This window comes from Geotrypetes seraphini, chromosome 14 (genome assembly GCF_902459505.1).
Source record: "Geotrypetes seraphini chromosome 14, aGeoSer1.1, whole genome shotgun sequence".
In the NCBI taxonomy this organism is placed as follows: domain Eukaryota; kingdom Metazoa; phylum Chordata; class Amphibia; order Gymnophiona; family Dermophiidae; genus Geotrypetes; species Geotrypetes seraphini.
Window position 1 is genome coordinate 16,958,448 of NC_047097.1, and position 14,596 is coordinate 16,973,043.

At 47.7% G+C, this 14,596-nt stretch overlaps 1 protein-coding gene and 1 long non-coding RNA gene across 5 annotated transcripts in view; one reads left to right on the top strand and one right to left on the bottom strand.

The window, feature by feature from the left end:
• The window catches only part of MYO5A (myosin VA), a 247,546-nt gene that overhangs the window by 213,405 nt on the left and 19,545 nt on the right, over nt 1–14,596 (top strand). Inside the window, 2 exon segments of the mRNA XM_033920300.1 lie at nt 11,380–11,469; nt 14,106–14,256. Of these exon segments, the coding sequence (XP_033776191.1) occupies nt 11,380–11,469; nt 14,106–14,256 (241 nt within the window).
• Nucleotides 1–14,596, bottom strand: part of LOC117348317 — a 107,906-nt gene that overhangs the window by 68,691 nt on the left and 24,619 nt on the right. The window contains exon 4 of one of the 4 annotated variants that reach the window (XR_004536962.1): nt 7–404. The exons of 2 other annotated variants lie outside the window; for them this stretch is intronic. This is a non-coding gene — a long non-coding RNA (uncharacterized LOC117348317). Of the gene's footprint in view, nt 1–6; nt 405–12,854; nt 12,916–14,596 lie in introns of those variants that run through there. One more of the 4 variants, XR_004536961.1, reaches the window with a different exon arrangement.

Below are 14,596 nucleotides of genomic sequence, written 5' to 3' on the forward strand. Positions count from 1 at the left end.
TCAAAGAAGGGAAGAAGTGATTCAGCAGCAGGCTGGCTAATCTACTGAAGAGGGCTTTAAACTAGAAGTGATGGGGCAGGGTGATCAAAGCCCCCAGGTGAGTATAAGCAATCACTAAATACACAAATGGGAAAAAGCAATATCTGGAAAGCAGTATATACTAATGCTCGAAGTGTGGGAAACAAGGTTCTGTGATGGAAGAGGCTGAGTTGGATTTAGAGGTGATTACAGAGGAGTGGTTCACAGAGAATCATCACTGGGATAGAGTTATACTGGGCTATAATCTGTTCAGGGAAGATAGGGTAGGAAGAAAAGGAGGGGAAGTGGCGTTATTTGTTAAAGATCATATTAGAGCCACAGAATTACAGGATCTGCAGGACAAGGAGGAGGCACTGTGGGTCAATCTGGAAAGAGAGAATGTAAATGTAGTTATAATGGTGTGATATACAGGCCTCCTTCACAAACAGAAGTGGACAGAAATTTAATAGTAGACATTCAGAATACAGCTGTAAAAGGGTAAGTATTACTAACAGGTGATTTTAGCATTCCAGATACTGATTGAGATATCCCTATTGTGGGGTCTTCTAGAAGTAGAGATATCCTGGATTCTCTACATGGAGAACTGTTCCAGCAGTTGGTAATGGAACCCAGGCGGGATGGAGCCATACTGGACTTAGCACTTACAAACAGGAAAAATATTTCTGATGTTACAGTGGGTGATCATCTGGCATCCAATGATCACTGCATGGTATGGTTTAATATTAAGACAGGGTTCATTCAAAAGTAAAGGTTCTAGACTTTTAAAAAAACTACAGTAACTTTGTTCAGATGGGGGATTATGTCAAGCAGTTGTCTGGATGAGAACAACTGGAAGAAGTAAGAAAGAAGTGGTCAAAACTGAAAGGAGCTATTGTAAGGGCAACAAACCATTTATAAGGAACGTGAGGAAAAGAAGGCTGCTTTGGTTCTTATAAGTAGTAGCTGAAAAGGTAAGGAAAAAGAGGTTAGCTTTAGCTATGTTCGTGATAGGAAGAAGTGCAAAAGTGGCATAGTGAGACTGAAAGGTGAAGGGGAGAAATATGTAGAAACTGATAAAATAAGGCTAAATAGCAGAACAAATATTTCAATTCTATGTTCATAGCTGAAGCGCTGGGAGCGGGACTGCAGAAGACAAACACAAATAGGGGATGGAGGTGTGGTAGACCCTGATGGATTTTCAGAGGATTGTGTTCGTGAGGCGCTAGCTAAACTAAAATGATGGGGGCTGGGTGAGGTACATCTGAGGATACTGAATGAAATTAAGCAAGTTCTGGCAGCTTCACTGGCTGACCTTTTCAATGCTTCTCTAGAGTTGGTAATGGTGCCAGAGGACTGGAGAAGGGCGGATGTGGTCCCTCTCCACAAAGTGGAAGTAAGCCAGAAGTAGGCAACTACAGGCCTATAAGTCTGACTTCTGTGGTAAGTAAATTAATGGAAATGCTTTTAAAACAGAGGCAACATAATTCAGTAGAGGCAGGTCTTGTCAGATAAATCTGATCAATTTCTTTGTCTGGTGACCAGAGAATTGGATAGAGGGAGTGCACTAGATCTAATTTACTTAGATTTCAGCAAAGCCTTTGACACGGTTCCTCATAGAAGGCTCTTGAACAAACTTGATGGGCTGAAGTTAGGACCCAAAGTAGTGAACTGGCTAGAAACTGACTGACGGACAGGTGGTTAATGGAATTCGCTCGGAGGAGGGAAAGGAAAATGGTAAAACTAGAGGGCATAATTTGAGGTTGAGGGGTGGTAGATTCAAGAGTAATGTTAGGAAATTCTTCTTTATGGAGAGGGTGGTCGATGCGTGGAATGCGCTCCCGAGGGAGGTGGTAGAGAAGAAAACGGTGACAGGGTTCAAACAAGCATGGGATGAACACAGAGGATCTCTAATCAGAAAATAATGGGTATACATTGAAGGAACTAAGGCCAATACTGGGCAGGCTTGCACGGCCTGTGTCCCGTACGTGAACATTCAGTTGAGGACGGGCTGGGGAGGGTTTTGATGGCTGGAGTGAGCTTTGATGGAGACTCCAGTAGATAGAATCTAAGCATACTACTGGGCATGGCTCTAGATTTCGGGCCCAGAAATATCTAAGAAAAAGGACCATGTAAACTAAATAATTTATGGAACATTTATGGTTGGGCAGACTGAATGGACCAATCGGGTTTTTACTAGAGAGTTGCACGGGGACAGAAATCCCACCCATTCCCGCCAGGATCCTCTCCGTTCCCACCTGTCCCCGCAAGGAATTACCTCCATCCCCGCCCGTCCCCTTAAAAAGCAGCAATTACTTCTGACAGGATCAATTCCACAGTTTCTTATGTGTGTGCGCTGCTGTTTTCCTTGTGGAATCTCTTTGGTGGAAGCCTTTTTTTGTTTTCTGTTCAGGTAATTAACTTATAAACCCCCTCTTTTACTAAGGCTGACATTATATAGACGAACCCTGCTACCAAAGCCTTCCATCCCCGTGGGAGTCCCGTTGGCTAGAGGGGGGTCCCCATGGGCCAGAGGGGGGTCCCCGTGGGAGTCCCATGGGTTAGGGGGGGATACCCGCGATCCCCGTTCCCATGCAGACCTCTAGTTTTTACCTGCCATCATTTACTATGTTATTATGTTACTATGGTGTATTTAGATTTTAGCAAAGCCTATAACAGTGTTCCACACAGGCGTCTAATAAATAAACTGAGTGCCTTCGGGATGGGCCCCAAAATTACAGACAGCATCAGGAACTGGTTAAGTGGATGACACTGGAGTGTAGTGGTTTCCAAGTTTATAAAAAAGTTGATATATCGCCTTAAAGTTGTCAAAGCGGTGTACATTATAATAAAATTATAAAATTCAATTACATATCATTTGGACATTGGGTTAATTACATGACATATCGAAACATAAGGGAGGAGGGGTAGAACTGCAATCGTTTATAGAAAAGACGAGAGAGGGTAACACGATAGGATAGGGGAACTACGCTCTTCCTCAGTTATTAACTAACTGTAAGATCAGTAGTTTCCTTTTTTTTTCCGACTAGAGAATCATAAATTATAAGAGCCCCTAAACATGAATGTTTTTCAATGTTTTAAATTTATCAATGTTTTCCTCTTCTCTGAAATGTGCCGGTAATAAATTCCAATGTTTGGGTGCACTAACCGAAAAAATACGTTTATCCCAGGACAAGCAGGCAGCATATTCTTTACGCATGGGTGACGTCACCGACGGAGCCCACGGTACGGACCTTTTTACTAGAAAGTTCTAGTTGGCCGCACCGCGCGTGCGCGAGTGCCTTCCCGCCCGACGGAGGAGAGCGTGGTCCCCAGTTTCTTCGTTTCCGCGGAGCGAAGACGACGTGCGTTTTTCAACTCCGATTGAAAATCTCTTTTTGCCTTCCCGCTCGCGTTCTTTTTTCGTTATTTACCTTCGGGTTGCTTTTTTATTTCATTTCCCAAAAAAAAAAAAAAAAAATATTTTCTTTTTGTTTCGTTTTTTGTCTTTGCCCCGGCGGGGCCTGTTGTCACGATCCAGGCCTCGGGGTTTGATTTTGCGGAGGCCGTGTTTCCATTCATGCCCCCGCAGCCCGGTTTTAAGAAGTGCCAGCGGTGTGCACGCCCGATCTCCCTCACTGACCCACACAATTGGTGTTTACAGTGTTTGGGACCGGAGCATCGGGCGGATTCCTGCACCCGCTGTGCCACTCTTAAAAAACGCACTTTGAAGAATCGCCAAATCCAGCAAAGTCTGCTGTTCGGCACCGGCCCGACTATGGACTCGACTTCTTCAACTGCGGCACCATCGAAGTCGGCACCGACCACCTCGACACCGCCTGACATCACATCGGCGCCACCGGCGCCAGGTAAGCCGGCTAAGAAGCCTTCCACCCTTGAGCGCCCTCCCACCTCGGTGGCGACACCGGCTCTTTCGGCTCCACGCCGAACTAAAAAGCGCTCCGCTCCGATATCGGTGAGTGCCTCGTCATCGGCCTCCTCATCGCCGGAGCGTAGAGCGGCACCCATGGAACCAAAGCAGAAAAAAGTGGTTCCGGTGCCACCCCTGGATGACCGCATTGCGGCCATCCTCCAGGATAAGTTGCAGGAACAGCTCCAAACGCAACTTAAACAGCTCTTGCCCTCTATCCTGGCCCCGCTGCTTTCGGTACCAGACCGGCCCGAGCCCCACACCGTCCAACCGGTATCCACGCCATCGGTACCTATGGACCAATCCATGCCCATTCTCTCGGCACCGCATGTCCATGCCCATGCCGAGGCCGTCGCTCTGACGACATCCGATCCTCCTCGGGACCGAGCGGAACACCGGTCTTCCCGCGAACCTGACCGGCACCGTTCTTCCCGGGACCGAGACAGACACAGGTCTTCATCCCCCGGTACCGTCTCGGTACGCTCAGGCAAGTCTCGGTCTAAAACTCATCATACCGAGCCTTCCACTCCAGTCTCTCGGCACGCACACACCGATGTCAGAGACCCGGACCTCTGGGAGGAATCTCCCCTCGGTACCGAGGAGGATGCATCGTCGTCGGACGAAGAGCCCTCGGCCCCCGATACCACATCTAAACCTGAGCAATCTTCTTTTTCGAAATTCCTCAGGGAGTTATCGGGGGCCTTATCTTTGCCTCTGGAATCTGATTCCAAGAAATCACAAGCTTTCCTGGAGGCATTAGATTTCGATCAACCACCTAAGGAGTTCCTGAAGTTACCCGTGCATGACATCCTACGGGAAACTTTTTATAAAAATTGGGAAAATCCACTGACTGTCCCTGGGGCACCCCGTAAACTGGATAGCCTTTACAGGGTTATTCCAATCCCGGGATTTGATAAACCCCAGCTGCCCCATGAATCTCTCCTGGTTGAGTCCACTTTAAAAAAGACTCAAGGCTCCAGTGTCTATGCCTCTACCCCTCCTGGCAGGGAGGGCAAAACTATGGACAAGTTTGGCAAGCGGCTCTACCAGAATGCCATGCTTGCCAACAGGGCAAACAATTACTCTTTCCACTTTTCATTCTACCTGAAACATCTGGTAATGCAACTCTCCGCCATGCAAAAGTACATGCCGGAGCACAAGGTCCCACTATTCCAGCAGCACATCTCCAGCCTGCTTCAACTTAGAAAATTTATGGTACGCTCCATCTATGACTCCTTTGAGCTCACCTCTCGTGCATCTGCCATCGCTGTGGCCATGCGCCGCCTGGCCTGGCTCAGGGTCTCTGATCTGGATGTCAACCATCAGGACCGACTAGCCAACGCCCCATGTATGGGAGACGAATTGTTCGGAGAGTCTCTGGATACCACCACACAAAAACTCTCCGCCCATGAGACCAGATGGGATACTCTCATTAAACCAAAGAAGAAGGCCCCTCCTGCTCGGCCTTACAAACCACAGTCTTCTTACCAGCGCAGGTTCTCCGCTAGGCCGCTTAACCCGCCTTCCCAGCAACCTAGGCGGGCTCGCCAACAACACCACAACCAGGCTCGTGCACAGTCTAATCAACCTGCCAAGCCTATTCCTCCTGCCAAACCTTCTCAGCCCTTTTGACTCCTCTCTCCAGGGCTTAGCCAGTCTTCCACCCTCATTGCCTCTCCCTCAACCAATCGGGGGCAGGCTCCACATTTTTCTCAGCCGTTGGGAGGTCATCACATCGGACCAGTGGGTCCTCAACATCATCCGCCACGGCTACTCTCTCAACTTCCAGACTCTTCCACCAGACAATCCTCCCGTAGAGTCTGCTTCTCTTTCAACTCACACCCCCCTCCTCCTGAGGGAGGTCCAATCCCTCCTTCTCCTCAATGCCATCGAAGAAGTACCTCTGGAACAAAGGGGCCGGGGATTCTACTCCCGTTACTTTCTGGTTCCAAAAAAGACAGGAGACCTACGTCCCATTCTCGATCTCAGGGACCTCAACAAGTGTCTTGTCAAGGAGAAGTTCAGAATGCTCTCCCTTGCCACGCTTTACCCTCATCTCTCTCAGAACGACTGGCTATGTTCCCTGGACCTCAAAGAGGCCTACACTCACATACCAATCAATCCAGCTTCACGTCGCTACCTGAGATTCCAGGTGCACCATCGCCATTATCAGTACAAAGTGCTACCTTTTGGCCTCGCTTCATCACCCAGGGTGTTCACCAAATGCCTCATTGTGGCGGCGGCCTTCCTCAGGTCTCACAACCTCCAGGTGTTTCCCTATTTGGACGATTGGTTGGTGAAGGCACCTACGTCTCCGCTTGTGCTACAAGCCACTCATCAGACCATCTCTCTCCTCCACCTCCTGGGGTTCGAGATCAACTACCCCAAGTCGCATCTGCTTCCCACGCAGCGCCTTCAGTTCATTGGAGCAGTTCTCGACACCACACTCATGAGGGCGTTTCTCCCCTCCGACCGTCAGCGGAACCTGCTCCACCTGTGTCGTCAGGTGCTCCTTCATCACTCCATTTCTGCCAGACGGATGATGGTCCTCCTGGGCCACATGGCCTCGACGGTGCATGTGCTTCCCCTGGCACGACTCCACCTCAGAACACCTCAATGGACTCTGGCCAACCAGTGGTCACAGACCTCGAATCTTCTTTCTCATCCCATCTCTGTGACATCGTCTCTTCAGCAATCTCTACAATGGTGGTTGAACTCCTCAAATCTTTCCAGGGGCCTTCTTTTTCATCTGCCCCCGCATTCCATGACCATCACCACGGATGCCTCCCCTTATGCATGGGGAGCTCACCTGGGAGACCTACGCACCCAAGGTCTTTGGACCCCGCAGGAGCGTCTTCATCACATCAACTTCCTGGAACTACGAGCCATGTTCTATGCTCTCAAGGCCTTCCAGCACCTTCTTTACCCTCAGGTTCTGCTCCTGTGCACGGACAACCAAGTGGCCATGTACTACATCAACAAACAGGGCGGCACCGGATCTCGCCTCCTTTGTCAGGAGGCTCTTCGCATTTGGACCTGGGCCACGGCCCGCAGTCTCTTCCTCAAGGCTGTCTACATCCAGGGCGAACAGAACTCCCTGGCCGACAATCTCAGCCGCATCCTTCAACCTCACGAGTGGACTTTGGATCCTCCCACGCTCCACTCCATCTTTGCTCGCTGGGGCACTCCGCAGGTGGACCTATTCGCAGCTCCCCACAACCATCAGCTGCCCCAGTTCTGCTCCAGACTCTTCTCTCCTCATCGTCTGGCCCCGGATGCATTCCTTCTCGACTGGACGGATCGGTTCCTCTATGCCTTTCCTCCTCTACCTCTGATGTTGCGGACTTTATCCAAACTCCGCAGGGATGGAGCCACCATGATCCTCATAGCTCCCCGGTGGCCTCGTCAACACTGGTTCTCCCTCCTGCTTCAGCTCAGCTCCAGGGATCCCATTCCTCTACCTGTGTTTCCTACTCTTCTTACACAGCAACATCAGTCTCTGCTACATCCCAATCTGTCTTCGCTCCACCTGACAGCTTGGTTTCTCTCGGGCTGACCTCTTCAGGAAATCTGTCTCAGCCTGTCCGTCTCATTTTGGACGCCTCCAGGAAACCGGCCACCCTCCAATGTTACCATCAGAAGTGGACCAGGTTCTCCTCTTGGTGCCTCCGTCATCATCACAATCCCACCTCTTTAGCGGTGGAAACTGTTCTGGACTACTTGCTCTCCCTGTCCAACGCAGGCCTCAAGTCTACCTCTATCAGAGTCCATCTCAGTGCCATCACGGCATTTCATGAACCTGTCTTGGGAAAACCTCTCACGGCTCACCCTCTGGTTTCCCGATTCATGAGGGGCCTCTTCAACATCAAACCACCTCTGAAGCCTCCTCCGGTCGTCTGGGACCTGAATGTGGTTTTATCTGCCCTCATGAAACCTCCCTTTGAGCCGCTTGCCACAACTTCGCTCAAATTTCTGACATGGAAGGTTCTTTTCCTCATTGCCATCACCTCTGCCAGGAGGGTTAGTGAGCTTCATGCACTGGTTGCCGATCCACCGTTCACTATTTTTCACCATGACAAGGTGGTTCTGCGCACCCATCCAAAGTTCCTTCCAAAGGTGGTCTCAGCTTTTCACCTCAACCAGTCCATTGTGTTGCCTGTTTTCTTCCCGAAACCTCATTCACATCCCGGAGAACAGGCATTGCACAGCCTTGACTGCAAGCGTGCCCTGGCTTACTATCTTGATCGTACAAGGGCTCACCGCTTGTCCCCTCAGCTCTTCCTGACCTTCGACCCAAATCGTTTGGGTCGACCGGTCTCTAAACGGACGCTATCCAACTGGCTTGCAGCTTGCATCGCGTTCTGTTACGCTCGGGCCGGTCTGTCACTAGACGGCGCTGTCACGGCCCACAGGGTAAGAGCTATGGCCGCTTCTGTTGCTTTCCTCCGTTCCACACCCATTGAGGAAATCTGCAAGGCGGCCACCTGGTCCTCAGTTCACACATTCACTACTCACTACTGTCTGGATGCTTTCTCCAGACGGGATGGGCACTTCGGCCAATCTGTACTTCAGAATTTATTTTCCTAATGGCCAACCATCCCTCCTCCCTCTTTGTTAGCTTGGAGGTCACCCATGCGTAAAGAATATGCTGCCTGCTTGTCCTGGGATAAAGCACAGTTACTTACCGTAACAGGTGTTATCCAGGGACAGCAGGCAGATATTCTTACGTCCCACCCTCCTCCCCGGGTTGGCTTCTTAGCTGGCTTATACTAACTGGGGACCACGCTCTCCTCCGTCGGGCGGGAAGGCACTCGCGCACGCGCGGTGCGGCCAACTAGAACTTTCTAGTAAAAAGGTCCGTACCGTGGGCTCCGTCGGTGACGTCACCCATGCGTAAAGAATATCTGCCTGCTGTCCCTGGATAACACCTGTTACGGTAAGTAACTGTGCTTTACGGGTGGTATCATAAAAGATATATCTGACAGAAGGAATATGTAGAAGATTTTGAGTATTAGATCTTAGTGTTCTTGGGGAGCAATGTGGAATAATCAATCTGTTCAAGAAATTAGGTGCGTGTAAAGGTTTTATTTTGAATGTTAGCAGTAAGATTTTATATGTGATTCGATGTGTGTTCAGGAGCCAATGGAGTGGTCAATGGAGATCACTCTGAGGAAAGGGATGTTACTAGTGATATACCTCAAGGTTCAGTGCTTTTTAACATTTTTGTAAGCAATATTGCAGAAGGGCTGTCAAGTAAGATTTGCCTCTTTGCAGATAGCACAGTTACCGTAACAGGTGTTATCCAGGGACAGCAGGCAGCTATTCTCACATATGGGTGCCGTCATCCAACGGAGCCCCAATGCGGACGCCTCACAAGCAGACTTGCTTGAAGAAACTAGAAGTTTTGAGTCGCCCGCACCGCGCATGCGCGAGTGCTTCCCGCCCAGCACAGGGCGTGTCTCCTCAGTTCAGATAGCTAGCAGAGAAGCCAACCAGGGGAGGTGGGTAGGTTGTGAGAATAGCTGCCTGCTGTCCCTGGATAACACCTGTTACGGTAAGTAACTGTGCTTTATCCCAGGACAAGCAGGCAGGTATTCTCACATATGGGTGACCTCCAAGCTAACCAAAATGGGATGGTGGGAGTGTTGGCAACTTAGGAGAATAAATTTTGTAATACTGTTTGGCCAAACTGTCCATCCCGTCTGGAGAAAGTATCCAGACAATAGTGAGAAGTGAAGGTATGAACCGAGGACCAAGTAGCAGCCTTACAAATTTCCTCAATAGGTGTAGATCTGAGGAAAGCTACTGAAGCTGCCATTGCTCTGATTTTATTGGCTGTGACTTTATTATAAAGGGGTAATCCAGCCTGGGCATAGCAGAATGAGATTAGTGCAGTTACATAGCCCCATGCTGATAAGCACTTCGTTAGTGCATGAGCACTTACCACCTACAAATTAGGTAGTAGTTAATGACTCATGCTCTAATGACCACGTTCTAATGGGAAAATTAGCGCATGGGCATTAATGCTGGAAATACAAAAATCAGCCATTTTACCCATGCAGGAAAAATGGCCTTAATGCTTGGGAATGACCCGTGTTAAGCATGCGCTAAGGCCACTTTTTACCACATCTTAGTAAAAGAGTCCCTAAATTAGGTCAGAGAAGGCCTGTTGAAAAAGCCAGGTTTTTAATCCTCAAAATGCTTCCAGATCAGGGCCAAAATGGCAAATTATAGAAGAGAGTAAAACTGTTAGAAGATTCGCTTGAGAAGACAACAGGGGTCTAGGAGGACTACAAAGATAAACAAAGAGCGTAGATACAAAGATGATCTTGAGTAGAATGCTCAGTGAACGACAGTGAGTAAGGAAGTGGAAGCCAAAGAACAGAAAGCATGGGAGACATGGTCAGTATGCTTTGAATTTAAGGCCCTAGGTTGAATAAGTTGGAGGCACTTTAAACTGTTACGGGGTGTGTGTACTAGAAGTGCGTTACATCAGCAACAGTACTGAGAGGCACTAAACATGGAGAGCAAGCTGAGATTTTAGAGGGTATGTTCTCAACACATAGTACACATACCCCATACAGAAAACTAGCGTGCTGGTTTCTGCTGCTACTGCTCCCTGTTCTCCCTCCCACAATCTTGTCAACAGAGGTGTGCCCCATATAGCCTAAACCGTGACACCCCGCTGTTCACCTTCCTGCCTTTGCAGGTCATCAGCTGTGGCTGCCATGGCAGCATCAATGTGAAGATGGACTGAACTATTTCCTTGCATGCACCGTTGTCGGCGTAATGGCCCCCTCTGATGTAACTTCCTGTGATGGAGGGGCATGATCAGTAGAGCTGACAATGGTGCATGTGTCTTCACATTGTTGCTGCCACAGCCAACAACCTGAAAAGATGCTGAGGTGAGCAGGGAAGGGGAAAGAAATGGGGCAATGCAGAATGGGGGGAAGAGAAATGGTCTGATGCTGTCCTTGGGGAGAGTGAGGTGAGAACGTCAGAGAGCGGATGGCTGCTTGGGGAGGAAGAGTGTCATAGAGGAGATGGCTACATGACAGGGGGAGAAATAGAGAAAGAGGAGCTGTCTGCATAGCTGGAAAAGGGGAGAGGGGAGAGTGAGTCGGAGAGGAGACCCTGGTGAGAGAATTAAGACAGAGGAAAGCAAAAACTAGATACTGGGACCAACACGATTACTGTAGAATAAAATGACAATGCAACAAAAGTAGAAAAAGTAATTTCTATTTCGTGATTAGAGTATGTCCGTTTTTGGAGTGTACTGTACATCTGCCAGATCTGATGGGAGCTCAGGGGTACTTGATTGAAATTTGTTTGATTTAGGGGATTACTTGGCTTGAACATGTTGAGAAACGCTGATTTAGAGTATTACATCCAGACTGTCTGTTTAACTAATTCAGTGTTTTTCCTTTCCTCAGAAAAAGGGTGATGACTTTGAAACAGTCTCCTTCTGGCTGTCCAACACCTGCCGATTCCTGCATTGCTTGAAGCAGTACAGTGGAGAAGAGGTAATTTCTCAACAGGCATACGAGGATTGTGTCCTGCTTGAGGTTCTGTGTTCCTTTCCTATGCTGTAGTGCAATGTATCGTAAATTGTGTTCTGGCGAGGAGATGCGCCGGCTGACTGCTTACAGGATGTGCCTGTTGTGGTGAGAGGAATGTTCTGTAGACTGTCAGCTGGCGCCGGCACCCCTCCTCCATCAGTAACGCCTACCAGCGTAGAAATAGGCTCAGGGCCTCAGCTGGAGGGCCTCCATGCATGCGTGGATGGCAATGTGATGATATCACACCTGTGCGTGATGTCATCGTGTCGACGTCTGCACACTTCTGGATGCCCGCCAGTTGTGGTACCCAGTTTAATGTGTTGTGGTGTCAAAAGGTTTGCAGTACACTGCTGTAGTGTATGCAGGCCTTTCTGCTTTAATAAATGGTGGGCCTCAATGATCCAGGACAGTCTCAGCCTATCAGCATAGGATAAGCTGTGGTTCGGTGTTTGAACACTGTTCCCCAGCTCTTTCCCTTCTTCCAAGGACCAATAACCAGTCACAGACTTCAGTGGGAAATTTCTGCACCGGTTTCTGTAGCCACAGCATGAGCTCACCACTGATTTTCAAAGGGAAACTGTGCAGGGCATGTCCCTTTAGAAAAACTGGTTTGTAGGCTTATTGGTACAAAGTCTCCATGAGCCTGCTAACTCGGTGGTGAATTTAAAAATTGGCCTGATTATTTCTCAGAGAATTCACTATTAATGCTGTGTCGTAACAAATGAAACATCTTAACAGGCAGCTGAGGGAGCAAGTACAGTCAAAACATATAGACACATCAGTTAGGTAGAACAAAGACTATCTCATAGTCCTGAGTTAGACGTAGCCCCTGTGGGAATAAGTTCCAGAGTGTGGGAAGCTACTTCTGAGAAGGCTTGTGCATATTACATTGTGCAATTTCTTTAGATGAGGGTACAGATAGAGTGATGCTTCTTGAGATAACCTTAAAGTTTTCACAGGTGTGCAGAGGACTGACTTATTCTTTAGGTACTATGGCCTACTTTCCCGGAGTTTTACAGGTAATGTACCTATTTGCAAGGTACAAAAAATAAGTAAAGTCTGTCGAAATGTTTCTTAAGTTATCTTTTCCTGTGAGCTCTTTTACCGCTTAAGGGTTCTTATAGTGCTGGAAAGTAGTGTTTCAGCTCAGCAGACATTTTTGAGCTACGTTTTTAATAAAGATTTTTCTTTTCATAATTAACACATTGTTTAAGAAAGCAAAGATTCTTCAGACTGGCGGGGGCAACAAAAACAAGAGGACACTCAAAAAAATGAAAGGGAGACAGATTCAGAACAAATGCTAGGAAGTTCTTCTTCACTCAGAGGGTGGTAGACACCTGGAATGCGCTTCCAGAGGAGGTGGTAGAGCAGAGTACGTTATTGGGTTTCAAAAAGGGATTGGACGAGTTCCTGAAGGAAAAGGGGATTGAAGGGTACAATTAGAGGGATACTATAAAGGACAATGTTAAGTAAAAGATCACTTACAGGTCATTGACCTGGGGGGCCGCTGCGGGAGCAGACTGCTGAGCACGATGGACCTACGGTCTGACTCAGCAGAGGCAAAGCTTTTAAGTGCTTATATTGTGCAGGAGGCTATCTTCCATTTAAATATGAGCTGTATTAATAATATACATCAGTTTGATGTATAATATTAATACAGCTGAGCAGACTTTTAAGTCAAATAGAAGGCAATGTAATTTCAAAATCCAAATTTGACTTTCTTTATTTTAAACATTTATAATCCACACTATCTAAACAATTCTAAGTATCTTACAAATTAGCATTCGAATCTGACAAAAGACAATAGACAAGAAAATGAAAATTAATAAAAGCACAAGAGATAAAACAATCTGCTTGATCAGATAAACCTCCCACTCAGGAAATTTGTGTGATTGTAAAAATAGTCATCTGTGAAAAGACCCAGGGAACTATCTTATGTTTAGTATTTACATGTAATATATAGAAATAAAACAAAAACATGAAGGAAATAAGGCGATACCATTTTATAGGACTAACTCTCTCCTTCAGATCAGAAAAGAAGAAGGGCCACCTTCAAAAGCTAATTAGAAAATGCATTTAGTTAGTCCAATAAAAATGGAATCACTACAACCCATTTTACTCAAGCTACAACCCATTTTACTCAAGATGGAAGTATTTTCTTGAAAACCTTACGATAAAGTAGAGAATGACACGATGACAAAATTCATCACCGTTCCCATAGATAACTGTGGAAAACCATCTCCCTGTCATTCTTTAAGGAGAGAGGGAAGAATCAGAGTATGTATGGGCACAACCATTGACCGTCAAGCCTTGCATTGAAGAATGCTGGTGTAGAAGGACTGAGGTTGAGATAACTAAAGAATGACATGGGGAGGGGAACAGTGATGAATTTTATCACCGTTTCACGCTCTACGATAAAGAGCTCTTTGATAGTGCTCCTGAAATGAAACACTTTTTTGATTGAGGTTGCAAGTACGCTGGCAATGAAGGAAGAGTGAATACTGGGGGAGGCAGGAGGTGAATATTATATCCTACATTAAAAATACATGAAAGGATAGGTTTTGGATATTTAATGCAAATATGTCGCCTTGTCACCCCAGGGATTTATGAAGCACAACACGACTCGTCAAAATGAGCACTGCCTGACAAATTTTGACCTTGCTGAATACAGACAAGTCCTGAGTGACCTGGCCATACAGATCTACCAGCAACTTGTCCGAGTGTTGGAGATCATCCTACAGCCAATGATTGGTAAGGAAGAATGCAATGCGTTATACACCCATGAGAGCAGACACAGGGAAGGTGAGAGGCACCTGGGGCTATGGCGCCCCTCCCCTGCCTTCTACTTCACCCCCCATCCACTCCTTCCCCATTCCCCCCACTACTACGCTCGCCCACCCACCCCTTCCCTTGTACCTCTTTAACGTTCATGGCGCGAGCAGCAACCCCAGCTCTTCTTCCGATGTCACTTCCTAGGGGGCGGGTCCAGGAAGTGACATCAGAGGATGAGTTGGCACAAGAAGCAGGTTGGGGTTGCTGCTTGTGTCGTGAGTGTTAAAGAGATACGAGGAAAGGAGCATGCGCATCTGGT